The 18017-nt window shown below is 51.0% G+C and overlaps 1 protein-coding gene across 1 annotated transcript; it reads right to left on the bottom strand.

Annotated features, from left to right (window-relative positions):
• Window positions 1-6345: 6345 nt before the first annotated feature.
• Window positions 6346-8039, bottom strand: LOC142588176 (uncharacterized). The gene is made up of 2 exons (XM_075699729.1): window positions 7415-8039; window positions 6346-6843 (listed from the first exon to the last, which is right to left on the bottom strand). Exons 1-2 carry the CDS (start codon window positions 8030-8032, stop codon window positions 6346-6348), a joined length of 1116 nt encoding a protein of 371 aa, XP_075555844.1. The 5' UTR covers window positions 8033-8039.
• Window positions 8040-18017: the final 9978 nt, after the last annotated feature.

Below are 18017 nucleotides of genomic sequence, written 5' to 3'. Positions count from 1 at the left end.
AAGCAACCGCTTTTTGACACCAAGGCAATCCTCAACTATTTAAATGATGTCGTACTACACGTTATATGCCCATTAAATTCGTAGAGCATCCTCGCTCCAGAGGATGCCACTGCGATAACAGTTTTGCATAGCACATGCCTCCAGGCCCTTGTTCTTCAAGGGCTCTAAGGAGGCAACAGTGCTCTCGCATATCTTATAACCATATATATTTTTACACATCGTATCATTCTTTTTAAATGCACCTTAAATGTTCATAGTACACGTCATAAGACATCGGCATAATCTTATTGTACAGATTTTGCGCACTTTAGCGCGAACATTTTTAAGGCCCCTCTACAGCCACGTCACACCAACTTCATCGAACTCATGATTTCATTGCAAACTCATTAACATGGACATGGCGCTCTTTGGCCATAACTGGCCCTTGCGCCATTAAAAACCACATATCATCAAGTTGTATGCGAAATTTGAGTATGACTCACGTTTGGTCTTTTTGACCTCCCTGAATTTTCGCCTGAATGCTTCTGCTGAAATGTATACTTTTTTAAGCAGATTCGCTTTGACTTTATTGAAGTCCTCTGCTTGTTCCTTCCCCATGCGGGCAATGATATCAGCTACCTCGCGTGGCAGCAACGTAAGCAAGCGTTGCGGCCACATGTTTCTCGCGAATTTTGCTTTCTCACACACGCGCTCGAATTGCACCACCTCCTACTGCGTAGGGCGCCATCAAGTCTGTCATTTTGCGCTCGCTTTCAGTATTTTGAGCCTTCAGAAACTCAATATCTAGGCGCCTCATTTCGAGGTCGCGCTCTTCTTTGGACTCACGTGCTGCCAGCTCGCCCTTTTTTTTATTCTAGGCGCTTGCGCTCTTCATCCTTATCCGCAATGCTCTCTAGACATTCCTTCAGTTCATTGTAGTCTGCCCCGGTCGCTTCGATCGCCTCAATGATCTCCGGCTTTCTCTTTGATTCGGCAATTTGGAGGCCCAATTCTCTGGCCGAGTTAAACAATTCCGGTTTCTGTGGTGCCTTCATGTTCATGGCTGCCCTTAGCGCTGCTAACTTTTCACTCTGTAACAAGCTCGACGTATCAAAACTTCCGTCAATGGTTAAAAAAAAATCACTGCTTTGTACTTCCCCAAAAAAAATACCGAAAGCCAAGTGATATCTTAGTGAAGAAAAGCCGTGCACTCACCATATGCAGTCATGAATACTGACACCTTCCTTCCGAACGTTGTCGCCAGGACGAAGAGGGGACGATCTCTTAGCTGTCGTCCAAAGTTGGGGTCTCCAGGGTACCGTATCGCTCCGCTACCAACCAGTTGTTGCGACGCCTGTTTCTCGAAGCTCGACCGGTGTTACTATTGGGTAGTGTGGCGTTGTCGGCGGGCTGCAGGCGTCCGGTAGACCTTGGCGACCAGGCAAGGAAGAGACGATTTCTAGTGCGAAACTTGCACTGTTTATTCAATGGTTGGTGAAGGATAAGAAGAGAATGAATGAATTGAAAAAGTACGTTGCGGGGCCCCTTAAGTAGGCCAACTAAAATCGTAGGTGGGATCTTGCTCGCGTCAACGTCACGTGACATGCAATGAGTCCCTCCGCTGCTTGGCGGCTGCTCCCACTTTCCTAGGCAACGTTGCACTTGCTTGCCTCCGCTGGCGACAACCTGCGGGTCGGGGATCGTAGGCGGCTGATCCTTTCTTCTAGGCGACGTTGGTTCGCGGAAAGGGCCTCCCCTAGAGTCGGACAGTTCGCTGGAAGGGTCTCTCCTAGAGTCGCACAGTTTGTGAAAAGGGTCCTCCCCTTGTTCACACACACACAAAGGGGCCTGTAAACACTGCGGGGTGCCCGCCAGACAGGCAATCACTCGAGACAACCATAGCAAATTAGGAATCCATCCTCCATTTCGGTTGAGCAGGGTCTTTAGAGCATCCTTTTTGCCCAGTGTGTTACACACCAACCGTAACAACGGCCTCCTGTGTCTAAAACGGCGCTCCGTCGCAGCTGTCTCTCTGTGAATGATGACGTAGTGCGTGACATAGCGTACGACTTATAAGGTGACCAAAATGAATTTTTGATACCATTTCGCTCCACCTTTGCTTTGGGAAGGCCACGCGTGATCCCTACGCCTGAAGAGCAGCGTATTTACGAGGAGCGACAGTGAGAGCAGCGGCAGGAGAGAGTCCGTCGCCGTCGTGCCAACCCGGGAAGAGCGTGCCCGCGATGTGGCATTTGAGCGACGAGCAAGAGCCGACGACGCATATCGCGACGCCGAGAATGCCGCAAAGAGACATTGACGCCACGAGGGCACGGTGCCGGCATTTTGACGGCGACTACGCAAGGTTCCGAGAATACTTTTTCGATCGTAGCTTCGGATCAAGCTGCCGAGTATGTATGTGATCGCCTATGGTTCGATAACGACCTCACTATGATCGCTACCGCGACGGACGACGAGAAGCGGCAAGGTGGGTTGGAGGTGTTAACGCGGTGCTTCCTCTGTAGGTGTATGTCGGACTTTCGCGTGTGTGGTACGTGTAGAGAGGCTCTGCTAAAGGGTGCGGTTCCATATTTCTCGGCGACGAACCGTTACGTGTACCCGCATGTGCTGGCGCATCTTCCGAAGCTCAACGCAGATCGGAACAACTTCGCTGGTCATCTACCTTCATAGAGTGTAATGGCTCATAAATTTTTGTAGACCAACGTCTTTTCACTTAAATACTCTGTAGGTAACCCCTCACCATGTATCAAGTTTGGCTTAAGTGCGGTCACCTTCCTGGGTTCGACTTCGACGGTCACTTTTTAACGCGATATATCGTTAAGGGTCTTGTGTCGCAAAAAATTCAGTGTTGGCGGCCGCTGTCGGCGGCGATGTCCGTCAGAAAATATGATCCCGAACAACCACGCAGGCCCTCCGCGTGGTGCAGAGGCGTCACTGTACTAATTGAATTTCTCAAAGTCATGTGCGTCAGAAAATTCGTTAAGTTCAATTAACACACAACCTACAGACATGATAGAGTCGGATTGTAATTTGAATATACGAGAAAATAATTTTAATATACGACCCCAGGGCTCCGTTATCTCCCCAATGCTTTTTAATCCCGTCGCGATCGATCTGGCCAAGGAGTTGCAGCAAGTGGACGGTGTCACCCACACCATGCATCTACGCTGACGATATAACCATCTGGGCCCACCAAGGCAGTGACGGCCAAATAGAAACGGCACTACAATCCACCATTGAAACAGTCGAGACCTATCTCCAAGGCACGGGGCTTCGCTGCTCCCCTGCAAAGTCCGAACTCCTCCTCTACAGGCCTATTACGAAGACATTGCGCTTCATCTCACGGATGGCAGCCCCATATTCCTCGTCACCAATATGCGTGTGCTCGGCATGCTCATAGAGGCGAACGGAGCGAATGGCATGGCCCTCACCAAAATCAAGATGAATACAGCCAACACCATGAGACTTTTGAAGCGGGTCTCCAACCGCCGTGGGTGTACGAAAGAGGAGAATCTTCTCCGATTAATCCACACATTAGTAATTTGCCATATCACCCACATTGCTGCGTATCTAAAGTGGTACAAGGCTGAACAAACCCAGCTCAACATCCTCCTACGCGGTGTCTATAAACAAGCCCTCGGCCTCCCCAGTTGCACCATCACTGACCTCCTCCTTCAACTTGGCGTCCATAACACACTGGACGAGCTCATCGAAGCCCAACGCCGCTCTCAGCTGGAGAGACAGCGACGGGCCGTCGTATCGTCACCTCGCTCGGTATCACCTACTGTAATGTCTGCTCCCGGCGCGGGAGTTATCTCTATTCCAGAAAAGAAGACTGGAGTCGAATAAAACTCAAAGGAACGTTTATTCCACTCCGTGTCGAGCGCCGCGCTTCCCGTGGCCCTCTCTCTCTCTCAGCCCAGTTGTCGCACCAGGATTCTTCTGTAATGCGCGTAGGGGACGCTGCTTGTAGGTTGGTTTTTCTTGGCGATGCTACATCCCCCCAGACTTTTATTCAGTCTGCACTTGGCCGACGATGAAATCTGAGAAAACCTTCGGCTGGGTATTGCGGGCTTGACGGTCCGGGTTTCGCCGGGCATTCGGTTGGGATGGTTCGTTGTTTCCAAGTGAAGAGGATCTAAACCCTGTGTTGTCACCCTGGGTTATACCTGTCGGAGTGATGCAGTCGTCCCAGTCTTCGAGTGCTGGACTATGCTGCTGACCTACTTTGATACGTTTGAAGAACGAAGCATTTCTTAAAAGCCACCTGCCGTCTCTTTCGGCAGTTACAGCTGTCCCTTGAATTCTCGTCACCCTGTAGGGGACAGGCTCGTAGGCCGTCTCATGGGAGAGAGGCGAGTGTCGCTTAAGGAGTACCGCGTCTCCCATTTGAATTGTGTGTGGCACAGCGTGTTTTCTGTCATCAGCGTAATCCTTCATTTGTTGCTTCTTCTTTAGGTCTGTTTCTGCCAGCTTCGCGTACATGCGCTTCTCTGGAACTTCAGGAAGCTTCGTTTTGATCTTTCGTCCAAACAGCAGTTCAGCAGGCGTGAAACCTGTTGTTGAGTGAGGTGTCGCCCTGTAGTTTAGAAGGAATTCGTTTAGCTCCACTTGCCAGTCTCTCTGTTCAGCACCAGCACTTTTCACCAGCTTTTTAACGTTTCTCGTGAATCTTTCGACCTCTCCATTGGCTTGAGGCCACAGAGGAGTGACGCGATGATGATGAACTCCACAAGATTTCATGAACTCTGCAAACTCCTTTCCGAAGAAGGGAGGTCCATTGTCTGTCTTTAGTGTCTGTGGCATTCCGTGTACTGTGAACATTTCGCTTAGTTTCTCCGTCACAGATTTTGAACTTAGCGAGGAGAGTGCTGCTGTCAGAGGAAAACGCGAGTGCTCGTCGACAACCACTAGAACGTACTTGTTGCCAGGTAGGGGGCCAGCAAAGTCTGCTGCCACAGACTGCCATGGTCCATTTGGAAGTGGTGTCATGATTAGCGGTGATGTCTTGTTTTCAACCACGGTTCTCTGGCACGCTTCACAGTCTTTTATAGCCGCCTCTACTTTCTTATCAATACCCGGAAAGCACACTTTTTCTCTAATCAATTGTTTGGTCTTCACCACTCCTCGGTGACCTCTGTGTGCTAGACGAATGACTTGGGCCTGTACTCCTTCAGGAATTATCAGTCTCGTCCCTCTTAGTACAATGTCGTTTTCGGCAACTGTGAGCTCGTCCTTGATTTTAGCAAATGGTTTCAGCCTGTCGCTTTTCCAGATGTCGTCACAAGTCTTTGGGTTGTTCGTTCGCAGAGCCTTGATCAAAAGCTGCATCTGAGCATCTTCTGCGTACGTTTTCTCGATTTCTTGCAATGTCAATGCCTGTCGAACAGCTGATTCCACGATGCAGGAGACATACTCTTCTATCGCACTTGCTTCTTCACTGGGGACGACACTGTCGGTAGGTGGTGCATGCCTTGACAGGTAGTCTGCAGGGTTGTTCTTCCTTGCAATGTGTTCAATCTCGAAGGTGTAATGCTGTAACCTCAGGCTCAATCGTTCAAGCCTTGCTGAGAGCTTTGTGCTGGGCTTTCGAATGATAGACACCAAAGGCAGGTGGTCTGTCTTCACCGTGAACTTTCCGCCTGCGAGGTAGATGTGAAAATGTTCAATAGCTGCCACTATGGCCAACATTTCACGGTCGATGTGGGGATATCTTCTCTCCGTTGGTGTCAATGCTCTGCTGAAGTACGCCAGAATGCTGCGGCTTTTGTCGCTTGTATATTCTTGAGCCAGCACTCCCGCTATACCTTCTGGTCCAGCATCAGTGATGACGTGGGTCTCTTTTGTGTCGTCAAAGTATGCTAGGGTGCGCATTCGAGACATTTCTTTCTTCACGTCATCTAGGGCCTTCTGGTGCTCTTCATTCCAGCAGAATTCTGTGCCGGCATGTGTGAGCTTCCTCAACGGATCCACCATTTGGGCTAAGCGAGGAATGAATCTAGAGCAATAGTTTACCATGCCGAGGAGGCTTCTAACCTCGGTTGGGGTTCTTGGTGTTGTCATTCTGGCTACTGCTTTAACCTTTTCTGGGTCCACATTGATCCCTGCGGATGAAAACACGTGTCCAAAGAATTTCAGCTTGTTAGTGCCTAGGACGTACTTGTTTTCATTCAGAGTCAGCCTGGCATCTTCCAGGTGCTTCAACGCCAGACGCAGTCTTCGGTCGTGCTCTGTTATGGTGCGTCCAGAGATGAGGATGTCGTCACTGACATTGATGATTCCGTCCTCATCCGGAAGTACTTGCCTTATGGCGTCTTGAAAAATCTCTGCGGCGGCATTCACACCAAACTATAGTCTTTTGTATCTCCTCAGACCACAGTGTGTAGAGAACGTCGTTATCACCCTGGATTCTTCAGCAAGCTCGAGCTGATGGTAGCCCTCTTTCAGGTCCAACTTTGAAAAGTAGGCGGCTCCGTTCAGAATGCTGATAACATCTTCTACTGTGGGCATGACGTGTCTTTCTCTAGCAATGGCCACGTTGGCTTCTCGCATGTCGACCCACATTCTGACTGTGTTGGGATCATGGCGTTTGGGAACAATGACGATCGGTGGCACCCAAGGTGTTGGTCCGGTTACTTTCTCTATGATGTCTAGCTCCTCCAGGCGTGTGAGCTCGGTCTCCAGCGCTTTTCTCATCTGGAAAAGAATGCGACGGTGTTGTCGCACGACTGGTTGGACGTCTTGTGAGATGTTCAGCTTGACTTGAAAGTTCTTGAGCCGACCGACCTTGCCAAACAGCTTTGGAAACTCTTTCTTTGCGTCAACACTACTGTGCTCTGTGACCAGCTGAAGTATTGTGATGTGCTTGAGATCAGAAGCTGTCTTTTAGCTCAGAAGCGATCGATGTGTCCCTTTTACGACGTAAACTGTCACTTCGATGACTTGGTCTAGAGCACGGAACGTTGCAGAGAACTTTCCCATGACTGGGATTTCTTGGGTGACTCCATACGGTACCAGCTTTGTGGTTGTGTGCTCTAGCTGCATCGTCTGTAGGTGCTTTTGCCACGTTGTCTCTCCGATGACGTCGACACCTGCTCCAGTATCTACACAAAACTCAAGTGGTGTGTCGTTGATTTTGACTGTTACCACTGGTAATTCTTGCCTGTGACTCTGCACGTGAAAAACGTAATCCTCCACGCTTGTGTCCTGTTGTGTGCTTGCGGGGGTGCCCGTGACGTCAATGGAGTGTACAGTGGGTCTTTGTCTGCAGAACTTGGCGAAGTGGTTTTTCTTTTGACACTTGTGGCAAGTAGCGCCCCATGCTTGACAGCTTCAATTTCCCTCTTTTGTGAGGCCACGCTCCTCCACAACAGCTGCACTTCTCAGCTTCCTTGTTATCTGGACGATTGCCCGACACCTTGTGTTCTGACTGGTTGCTCGAAGGCGCATTGCGACGCCACTGCTTCTTATTTGTGACTTTCTGCACAGGTTCGACGCGCTCGCGGCCTTCCATGCTGGTTGCTTGAAGCTCTGCTGTCTCGAGGCTGCGGCCTATTTCCATGAGTTTCTCCAGCGTGACATCGCGCTCTCGTAATGCACTGCGGCGCAGCTTAGCTGAATTGGTGCCTTCTATCATTTGCGATACGATTTCTTGTTCTTCGTTCGCAAACTCGCATGTCGCAGCCAACTTTCTGAGTCTGACTTGAAATTGGTCCACTGTTTCTTCGGAGCTTTGTTTCGCTTGACGAGAAACATGCCTCTCGTAGACCGCGTTCTTTCTTGGTGCGAAATGTCCGTTCAGCTTCGCGACTGCCGTTTCATAGTCCGTGCCTCGATCCGGAAGCGTCAGGAAAATGCCGTGCACCGCATCTCCTGCGTAGTGCAGCAGCATAGCGCGTTTGCGGGCTGCATTCTGTATGTTTGCTGCTAGTAGAAAGTTGTCAAAACGGGCTTGCCATTTCGTCCACCGCTGGGCGAGCGACGTCGGGTCCGAGTACGGGTCGAATGGCGGGAAGGCGGGCAGCATGGCTTCCATGTTGCGTGGCTTTTTTCTTGATTGGCGTCCACCGATTTGTTTCTTGGCCTCTTGTGATGCCGTGTGGGCTTCTTAAAATTGAATGATCCTCGTCGCCAGTTTGTAATGTCTGCTCCCGGCGCGGGAGTTATCTCTATTCCAGAAAAGAAGACTGGAGTCGAATAAAACTCAAAGGAACGTTTATTCCACTCCGTGTCGAGCGCCGCGCTTCCCGTGGCCCTCTCTCTCTCTCAGCCCAGTTGTCGCACCAAGATTGTTCTGTAATGCGCGTAGGGGGCGCTGCTTGTAGGTTGGTTTTTCTTGGCGATGCTACACCTACCACCATCAACACGGCCATAAACACCAGGTCCCCTCCACCATACGAGCCTGGACTCCCACCTCCAACGTCCCACGTGGCAAACTGTGAACCTTATGTCCATGCCATTCCCGCGGGAGTCTTTGACAATGGGCCATTTTATGAATTAGTGGCCTCTTCGTGACTGTCAATCTGTCAGGATCGGAGACTGGCCTTCGCGGTAGTTGGAGGGCGGCGTTGTAATCTTGAAGTGAGCTGACATTGTTTACGCGTCACCGTCGGTGCCAGGTCCAGTCGTAGTCCGGGCGGGCACTCGTCTCGCCTGTCAGCTCTGGGTGGTCGAAAAGCCGATGATACAGAACATAATTGCTTGTCCGTCAGTCTCAGGTGGCGCTGATTTAGTCGCCTTGAGTAAACGACGAAGCGTGAATAGCAGTCCACAACTGCACGTCTGCCGGTGAAGCATGCTTAGTTCCGAGGGATCGCCAGGCACAAAAGCATCCTCCTATTTTTTTTACCACTGGAAGCAATGGCATAGACAGAATTTTTTTTTTTGGGGGGGGGGGTCACGTTGCAGTTCAGCCCCCTCCTAATAGAATTTGTCGAGGGATCAAATACATTGAAAGGGGGTTTATTGCAGCTCGTACGAGGGATCGCAAGTAGCTCTTGATTGCGAGTCCTAGCCGTTCGCATCAGCAGCCCGAGCTCGGGTCTCGCGCCGCAGCGGTGGCAGTCCGCACAGCGCCACATGCATGTTACCCACTACAATTGCCCCCGCGGCAAAGCGGAGCCATCCTGGCGACCTAAGGTGATGACACGATAACGGGGTCGTGGTACGGCTTCAGGCGGCTGACGTGAACTGTCTCGCGGCCACGGCGGCGTTTGTCCGAAGATGGCGTCACCGGTTCGGCCACATAATTCACCGGCGATGTACACGCGACGATCCGGTACGGACCCTGATATTTCGGAGCAAGCTTTGGGCTAAGGCCTGGAGATTGGAAGGGCAGCTGAAGCCAGACGTGAGAGTCCCCGGCGAAGGACTGTGTGGGCTGCCCGTTTTCGTGGCGATCTTTGCGGATTCCTTGGGTATCCGACGTGAACGAGCGAGCCAGTTGGCGGCACTCTTCAGCATGGCGAGCAACTTCGGAAAGAGGGGTGAATTCAGAGGCATCCGGATGATATGGTAGCACGGTGTCGAGGGTAGCGGATGGTTCACGTCCATAAAGAAGGAAAAATGGGGAGAAGCCTGTGGTAGCCTGAACGGCGGTATTATACGCGTACGTCACAAAAGGGAGGACATCGTCCCAATTGGAATGATCAGATGCAACATACATGGTGAGCATATCACCAAGAGTGCGGTTGAACCGTTCCGTTAGAACGTTAGCCTGTGGGTGATATGCCGTAGTGGTGCGGTGAACAGTGCAGCAAGCGGCGAGTAGCTCATTAATAACTTCGGACAAGAAGACACGGCCTCGGTCGCTGAGCAGTTCTCGCGGTGCGCCATGCCGTAAGATGAAATGCCGTAACATGAATGCGGCGAGGTCGCGAGCAGCAGCCGAAGCAAGTGCAGCAGTTTCGGCATATCTTGTGAGGTGGTCTACTGCGACAATTATTCAACGATTTCCTTTATCAGTGGATGGAAGAGGCCCATAAAGGTCAATGCCAATCCGATCAAAAGGACGTGCAGGACACGGTAAAGGTTGCAGAGGGCCTGTCGTATGAGGAGATGTCTGGCGTCGCTGACAGGCTACACATGACCGAATGTATTTGCGGACATAAGAATACATGCCGCGCCAGTAGTAGCGCTGGCGGAGCCGCTCGTAGGTTTTCAGGACGCCAGCATGAGCTTGTTGTGGGTCGGCGTGGAAATACGCGCATATGTCGGAGCGCAAATGGCGAGGGATGACTAGCAGCCATTTGCGACCGTCCGGCTGGTAGTTTCGGCGGTACAAGATGGCGTCCCGTAGCACGAAATGGGTGGCTTGGCGACGAAGGGCCCGAGGGCATGTAGCCGTCGAAGAATTGTAAAGAATGTCAATGAGAGACACAATCCACGGATCTTTCCTCTGTTCAGACAGCATGTCAGTAACAGCAAGTGTAGCAACCGGGCAATCTATGGGTTTGGGTGGCGTTTCGTCGGATCGCATGGGCGATCGGGAGAGTGCATCGGCACCAGAATGTTGGCGCCCGGATCGATAGATGACGCGAATGTCAAATTCTTGGAGCCGAAGAGCCCAACGTCCAAGACGGCCTGACGGGTCTTTCAGTGACGCAAGCCAGCAGATCGCATGGTGGTCTGTCACAACATCGAACGGATGGCCATACAAGGGCGAAATTTGTTTAACGCCCAAACTATAGCCAAACATTCTTTTTCTGAGACAGAATAATTGGTTTCTGCCTTTGTGAGGGCACGACTCGCATATGCAACCACATATTCCGGAAAGCCAGGCTTGCGTTGCGCAAGGACGGCTCCAAGACCAACGCCACTGGCGTCCGTATGAACTTCAGTCGGTGCAGTCGAGTCACAGTGGCGTAGAACTGGCGGTGAGGTAAGCAGACGACGCAAAGTGGTGAAGGCTTGATCACATGCCGGAGTCCAATCACGAAGGTCACCTGGGCCAGCCAGGAGCTTCGTCAGGGGTGCGATGATGCAGGCAAAATTGCGCACAAAGCGTCGAAAATAAGAGCAAGGGCCGATAAAACTTCGGAGCTCTTTCAGTGTAGTCAGCCGCGGAAATTCTGCGACAGCACGAAGTTTTTCAGGGTCGGGAAGGACGCCGTCTTTGGAAACGACATGGCCAAGTATGGTCAGCTGGCGGGCGCCGAAGCGGCACTTTTTCAAGTTAAGTTGAAGGCCGGCGGTGGCAAGGCAAGTAAGGACTTCGCGTAGACGAGAGAGGTGAGTGGTGAAATCAGGGGAGAAAACTACCACGTCCTCTAAGTAACACAGGCACGTCTTCCATTTGAGGCCTCGCAGAATATTGTCCATCATTCTTTCGAATGATGGACATTACGCCAGCGGTACGGACGCTGGCGTAATGGTGCGTGATGTCCCGTATCAATGTGGTGAGAGACGGTACTTGTGGGGCCTAATGATGCTTGGTTCCAGTCAAAAGAGGCGTGAAAATCATTTAAAAGATTAATTAGCCGCTCACGTTGTGTCGGCTCGAGGTCATCGGCAATGGAGCGACAAAAAACATCCGGTGGTACTCGGTTAGATGGCACATGGGGTGTCAGTGCTGTTACGTTGGCAGTATCTACGTCGTCGACCATAGGGAAATGCACAATAGCGTCAGCGTCCATAGACTCGACGGTACCAATAGTCTCGCCACAGTGCAAAGCCAAAGTGTACGAATTTGGGTTTGAAATCAGTATTTCTGCAGCACCATGGTGAACCGTGAGGAGGGCGAAAGGCAACAATATAGGCTGGCGGCGAATGAAGACGGCAGCGGGTGTAAACATCACCGTCGCTTCGGCAAGCGATGCGCATGAAAGAGAGACAAATACAGCACTGTGAGGAGGAAGGTCAGTATCTGAAGCTACACAGATCCTGCTAAGATCCTGAACTTGAAAGTCGTGAGATGGCAAATCGCACAGAACGGAGAACTGAACCTCAGCACGTGCACAGTCAATGACGGCATGATGGCGCGACAGAAAATCCCAACCGAGAATGACATCGTGGGAGCAACAAGTTAACACAAAGAAATCAATCGAATACAAAATGTCTCGAATCAGCACCCTGGTAGTGCACATAGCGACTGGCTGTACTTGTTGCCCACTGGCTGTTCTAAGCAATGGAACCGAAGGCTTCATGGTCACTTTCCGCAATGCACGACAAAGCTTCTCACTAATCACTGATACAGCAGCACCTGTTTCGAAGAGCGCAAGACATTTGATGCCATCAACGGACAGACACTTCAATAACGTTAGCGGGGGAAAAACGAGGACTTTGATGTTCCGACGATGACGCAGTTCGTGCCTCAGGAACTGCGGAAATCAGTTTTCCGCCTCAGTAGTACTGGCACTGGGTCTACGACGCATGGGTGAGAGTGAGCGCCGACGAGGGGAAGGCGAGCGACGAGTGCCGTAGAGCTGTGACTGCGGTGCCGGTATGTCATCAGCAGCGTAGACTTCCGGTGGTGGTCCTGAAGGCATACGGAAAGGTCGGAAGTCGGAGCTGGGTCGTCGCGGGGTGCCCACGAAGGCCGGCAAGCGCCGGCGGCAGAAGCGCACTACATGACCCGGGGTACCGCAGGCATAGCATATTGGGCGGTTGTCAGCAGTGCGCCAAGGATTTGGACCCTGCTGCTGTGCACTGAAAAAGGGATCCGCCGGCTGGCGAGGCGAAGGCGGAGGAGAGAACACCGGCGGGCGAGGCGCTGAAGGCGGAGGAGAGAACCCCTGTAGACGAGGCGCCCGTGCAACGGCTTCAGCATACGTCAGAGGCGCGGCCACGGGAGCCGGCTGACACGGAGGTGGAAGAGCTTCGGTCACTTGCTCTTGAATTATCTGTCGGAGCGCTGGAGCCAAACATTGAGAAGGCTTCTCCGTGGTCGGCAAAATCGAGAGCTGTCGTGCGAACTCCTCGCGCACAAATTCTTTTATTTGCGTCAGCAAAGTTGTGTGGTTGTCGCCAATAACTAATGCTGCTAACGAATCTTCCGTAGGCGGTGGGCGCCGAGCTAAGATGCGTTGTTTCCGTAGCTCGTCAAAACTTTGGCACAAATTGGTAACTTCAGCCACGGTACGCGGATCCTTCTCTATCAACATCTGAAAGGCGTCCTCATCAATGCCTTTCATAATGTGCTTTATCTTGTCCTGTTCTGACATTGACGGATTCACGCGCTTACACAGGTCAATGACATCTTCGATGTAACTTGTGAAAGTTTCACCGTGATGCGCACGCCCCCGTAAGCGTTGTTCTGCGCGAAGCTTGCGGACAGCGGGGCGCCCGAACACTTCTGCGAAACTTGTTTTGAATGTGCTCCATGTTGCGAAATCGTGTTCGTGGTTTCGGAACCACAGGTTCGCGACGCCGGTTAAGTAAAACAGCACGTTGTGCAACTTGGTGACGTCGTCCCACTTGTTATGCTGGCTCACCCGTTCGTAAGATGACAACCAATCCTCCACGTCATGATTATCGGTGCCGCTAAAGATGGCAGGATCACGCTGGCGCAACACACCGGAAACGATGACCGCCGAAGGCTGTGGTGCATCTTCCCGGGTGGTTTCGTCAGGCATGGTCGCAGCAGTCGGTAGCGTCCGGCTTCGGAGTTCCAGTTTCCGAGGTCTACTCCGCAGCTCCACCAAATGAAAGGGGGTTTATTGCAGCTCGTACGCGGGATCGCAAGTAGCTCTTGATCGCGAGTCCTAGCCGTTCGCATCAGCAGCCCGAGCTCGGGTCTCGCGCCGCAGCGGTGGCAGTCCGCACAGCGCCACATGCATGTTACCCACTACAACATGAATAATAACTGCATTGCCATTGCCAAAGACTCCTGCAAACGAATTCTTGAACGCTACGCACTGTCAACACAAGTAAAATATGTGTTTTTTTCATAAAAGAATGCGCTCTTATGTCTCAAAAATTGTTCCCGCAATAACTGAAATCAATGCTTCCATGTTTTTTCTCTATTTAATAATTACACGAACTTAAGAACTTTATCAGTTTGAAACCAGCAACGCAGTGCATGCTGCTGATATGAAAAACGTAAAGGCCTCAAAATGAACAAGTTGATGACAAATATTTTGATGAAACTTTGTCATTCAAGAACTTTGTTTACACATTTGTATATATGCAACGGCCAGGGAAACTCTCAATGACGCTGTCCTTTGTTACAATATATTGCGCAGGAGCAGCTGTCACCGGTCGTGTATTGTGACTAATTGCGCCGAAATTATAGTCGCAACAGAGAGCGGATATAAAAAGCAGTTCTGCAAAATATACGAGGTCGAGTCAAATGACAGTGAGCCAATGCAAATATATGAAAACCTGGGTGCTTTATTTAAAAGTAGTCTCCATGAGCATTTACACATTTGTCCCACTGACTAACGAGTCGCGTGATTTCCGTCTTACAAAACTCCTTGGGTTGCTCTTTCAAAAATTTTGTAACTGACTATTTCACGTCATCATGCACCACGAATCTGGTTCCTTTGAGCTTTTTAACAGTTGCCCAAAAATGTGGAAGTCCGAAGACGACTGGTCTGGGCTGTATGGCGTATGTTGCAGCGTTTCCATCTCGAATTTTGCCAGCTTTGTATTAACCACATCAGCGACGTGGGGACGGGCATTGCCGTGGACCAAGATGATCCCATTCGTAAATTTTCCACGTCATTTGTTCTTAATTGCGACACGCAGCCGATCCGGCGTTTCACAATATCGGAAACAATTGATAGTCTCTCGAGATTTAGCAAATTCTATCCGTAATACCCCCTAACGATTGAAAAAAAAAAGTCAACACCTTTCCGGCAGAAATCAAGGCCTTTGTTTTCTTTGGGGGTGGTAAATTCGAATGTTTACACTGTAAGCTTTGCCATCGTGTTTCAGGCTCATGGTAGTGGCAACATGATTCGTCCCCGGTCACAATTCTAGACAAGAAGTCATCACCCTCATTGTGATATCGGATTAGATGAGTCCAGACAGCGCCGAACCTCTCCGTCTTCTGGCGGTGGTTGGGCATCCTTGGACATCCGTTGCGCACACAAGAACCGAGATGTGCATGAATTATGGTGTGACCCGAACCGTGACTGATGTTCACACGCTCTGCCGGTTCACCGGTGCTTATCCTCCGTTCTTGTCTAATCAGCTCATCAACCTTTGCAATTGTGTTGGGGGTGATTGCAAAGGTTGATGGGATTGCACGATGGCTTTGGCCCGGTCTTGGATCGTCTTTGCAACTTTTACGTCCTTTTTTGGACCGTTTGCTCCAGTGCTTCACAGTGGCCAATGAAATGCAATCTTCAACGTAAAGGGCAGCGAAACGGCTACTCATTTCATTTTGGGAAACACTTTCAGCTGTCAAAAACCTCATGACACCATGCTGTTCAGCTTTTGGACTATCCATTGTGTCACGCAACCACGTTCAACCCAGTGTATGAGAGCATTAAAGAGCATATATCCTCACACGTGCGTGTCACTTTTGTAAATGAGAGATGCCTGTGTGCTACGGGCATACCTCTCTGATAATGAAAGGAACCATTATCGCGCGGGGTGGGTTGGCTCACTTTCATTTGACTCACCTTCGTATATTACAAATGCGAAGATACAATGGAATATACAAATGCGAAGATACAGCTTGATAATGGGCAAAAAAGTGTCACTGGAAACAAAGTTCACTGCACGTATACACAAAACCTCGCAACAAGATATTTAAATATACGGGCAAGTCTCCGTATCTAAGAAAAAGTCACTGTGTATAATGGGTCATGCAAGGCAAATAAACATGTTGCGCAACAACAGATTCACAGATCACAGTACCCCCTCCCTCCACGCACCCTGATGAATGAATGAATGAATGAAACCACGTTTATTCCACATTAAAATGCGCCGAAGACGCTGCGGTGGAAAGAGGAGGGGTATTATTGCAAAAGGGGAAGGGTAATGCTGCTTCAGTTTTATTAATGAACGTCCTGGAGGCAGCTAAGTGGGGACCGCATGACGCTTGTGACTGTCGCCGAGCCGATCGCCGACGGGTGGTGCTGCAGGGTCCTGAAGGAACAGCAGCAGTGCTCGCCAGAGCTCGATGGCATGGTCCGGAGACATGGTATCCGGGCAAGCCCAAGTCCGCAGAGAAGAAGGCCAGGGTCCCCGCTGTATGGTGGCCAGGGCACGAAGCCTTGGTGGGATGTAGAGGGGGCACTCCCAACAAAGGTGGTTTAGATAAGTACGACATGTGCATATGGAACAGAACCCACTTACGGGTTGTGGTGTGCCACCCTTGTGGAAACGGTTCAACAAGTGAGGAGTAAGGAGGGTGCTTGTCTGGATTCTCCGAAGCAAGACTGTCTCTCGCCGTGTGAATACCTTCGGTGGAAGTGACGGCATAGAGAGTGGATTGCCCACAGCTGCGAGGTAGGCGGCACGTCGTTGTTTGGTCGCATGCTTGTCTGCCATTGGGTCTGCTACCTCAGGTGTGGTAGCTAGGAGAGGATAAGGATTATCGGAGGCTCTGGCTAGCGCGGTAGACAGATGAGCGCGCGCCAGTCTGTGAGCCTTCTCGTTTCCGGGGATACCGCAGTGCGCAGGGACCCAGTGAATGGTAACATCGTGACCGCATTCGCGGAGCAGGCGTGCCTGGTGCCGGATCTTCTGCCCCCAGTACGGGATCTGTGTAAATAATATTAGCACATGCCCGATGGGCAGCCTGGGAATCTGTGTACACATGATGGTGAACAGGGTCAGTTTGAGACGAACTTGCGAGGGCCTACTCCAAATAATCTAGGATGGCCATTAGCTCAGCGCGGGTGCTGCGGACATTGCTTCTGCTGATATATGATGGCGGCGGTTCTGATTTTCATTTGTCTGGTCGTACCAGGCAGTCGCATAACAGGTGTTACTAACGTCGTCTGCAGGCAGTGTAGCGTCCGTGTATACGATGCGTTCAGTCAAGGAGAGTGAACTCGTAGCCTTAGCATGCCTCTTGGCATATGCAAGGCGCCGCATTCGCTGAGTAGGGTCCATATTGAGAGGAAGTGGCCTGCCATCGGTGAGAGCCGTGATTTCCCACGGCGGCGTGTTTGTTGGGCAAAATGGGCATTTTGTGGACGTCATACCCGAGGAGCATGAGTGTGTGTCGCCCGGCTTTTGTGGCGCGAAGTCTCGTCTCTTGTGTATAGATGTGCATGTCTACGAGCTCGGACAGGTTGTTGAGTTTGCTACAACTTTTAAGCGCTTCGAGGCTTGTGTACCTTGGGAGTCCAGTTACAATGCGTTTGGCTTCGTTAAGTAACCGGTCGAGCGCGTACATCTGTGTGCGGTTGACTGGATGATACGGCAGCCCGTACATGATATGTATCGCGCGCGACAGGAGGCGACGCGCTTCCTCCCCGCTTTTCTCCCTTGCGCACACTGAGCCACCAAGACTGAGCCACCATCGTCGGCTCACCCAAGGCACCCCCCCCTACGCTTTCACTCACACGTACAGCATGCGGTGCGCGGTCATGGTGTTATCGCCTTTGGACTTTATACGGAACATGAGGGCGACGGTGATGGCAGGAATGCGCCTGGAGTGTCCATGTAATTGCTATCGCAATATCATAATAAGAGTATCCGGCAACTGAAGCGTCCCGTGGCCCATTACTTTCCTTAAAAGAAGTAACAAAATCGAACTTTCGCCTCGCGATAATTTGCTGCACCGTAACAATGTTTTTTTTTTCTTTTGTGGGGCGGGGACACGGAAATAAAAAGGCGAATGAAAGCATGTTTGCCACAATGGAATGCCTACTTTGGGCACCTAATGTGGCTACCGAAGGAATATCGAAGAAAACGTGAGACGCTTGGTCCACAGAGAACCATACGCATCCTGCTCGGTATCCTACACCGACGCGACAAAATTTTCCGGAGGGGCTGCTCTCAAGCGAACGCGTTGCAATACGTCGAGTCCCCACAGTGATAGCGGTGAGCGACCATTGTTTCCTTTTCTCGACTGCTAGGAAGAAAGCGTCCAAAACTCTACCAGGCGAAAATCCACTCGG

The sequence above is a fragment of the Dermacentor variabilis genome, chromosome 1 (assembly GCF_050947875.1).
Source record: "Dermacentor variabilis isolate Ectoservices chromosome 1, ASM5094787v1, whole genome shotgun sequence".
Taxonomy (NCBI): Eukaryota; Metazoa; Arthropoda; class Arachnida; order Ixodida; family Ixodidae; genus Dermacentor; species Dermacentor variabilis.
The sequence above is the reverse complement of the archived record's forward strand: the minus strand, read 5'-3'. Positions and strand labels throughout refer to the sequence as shown.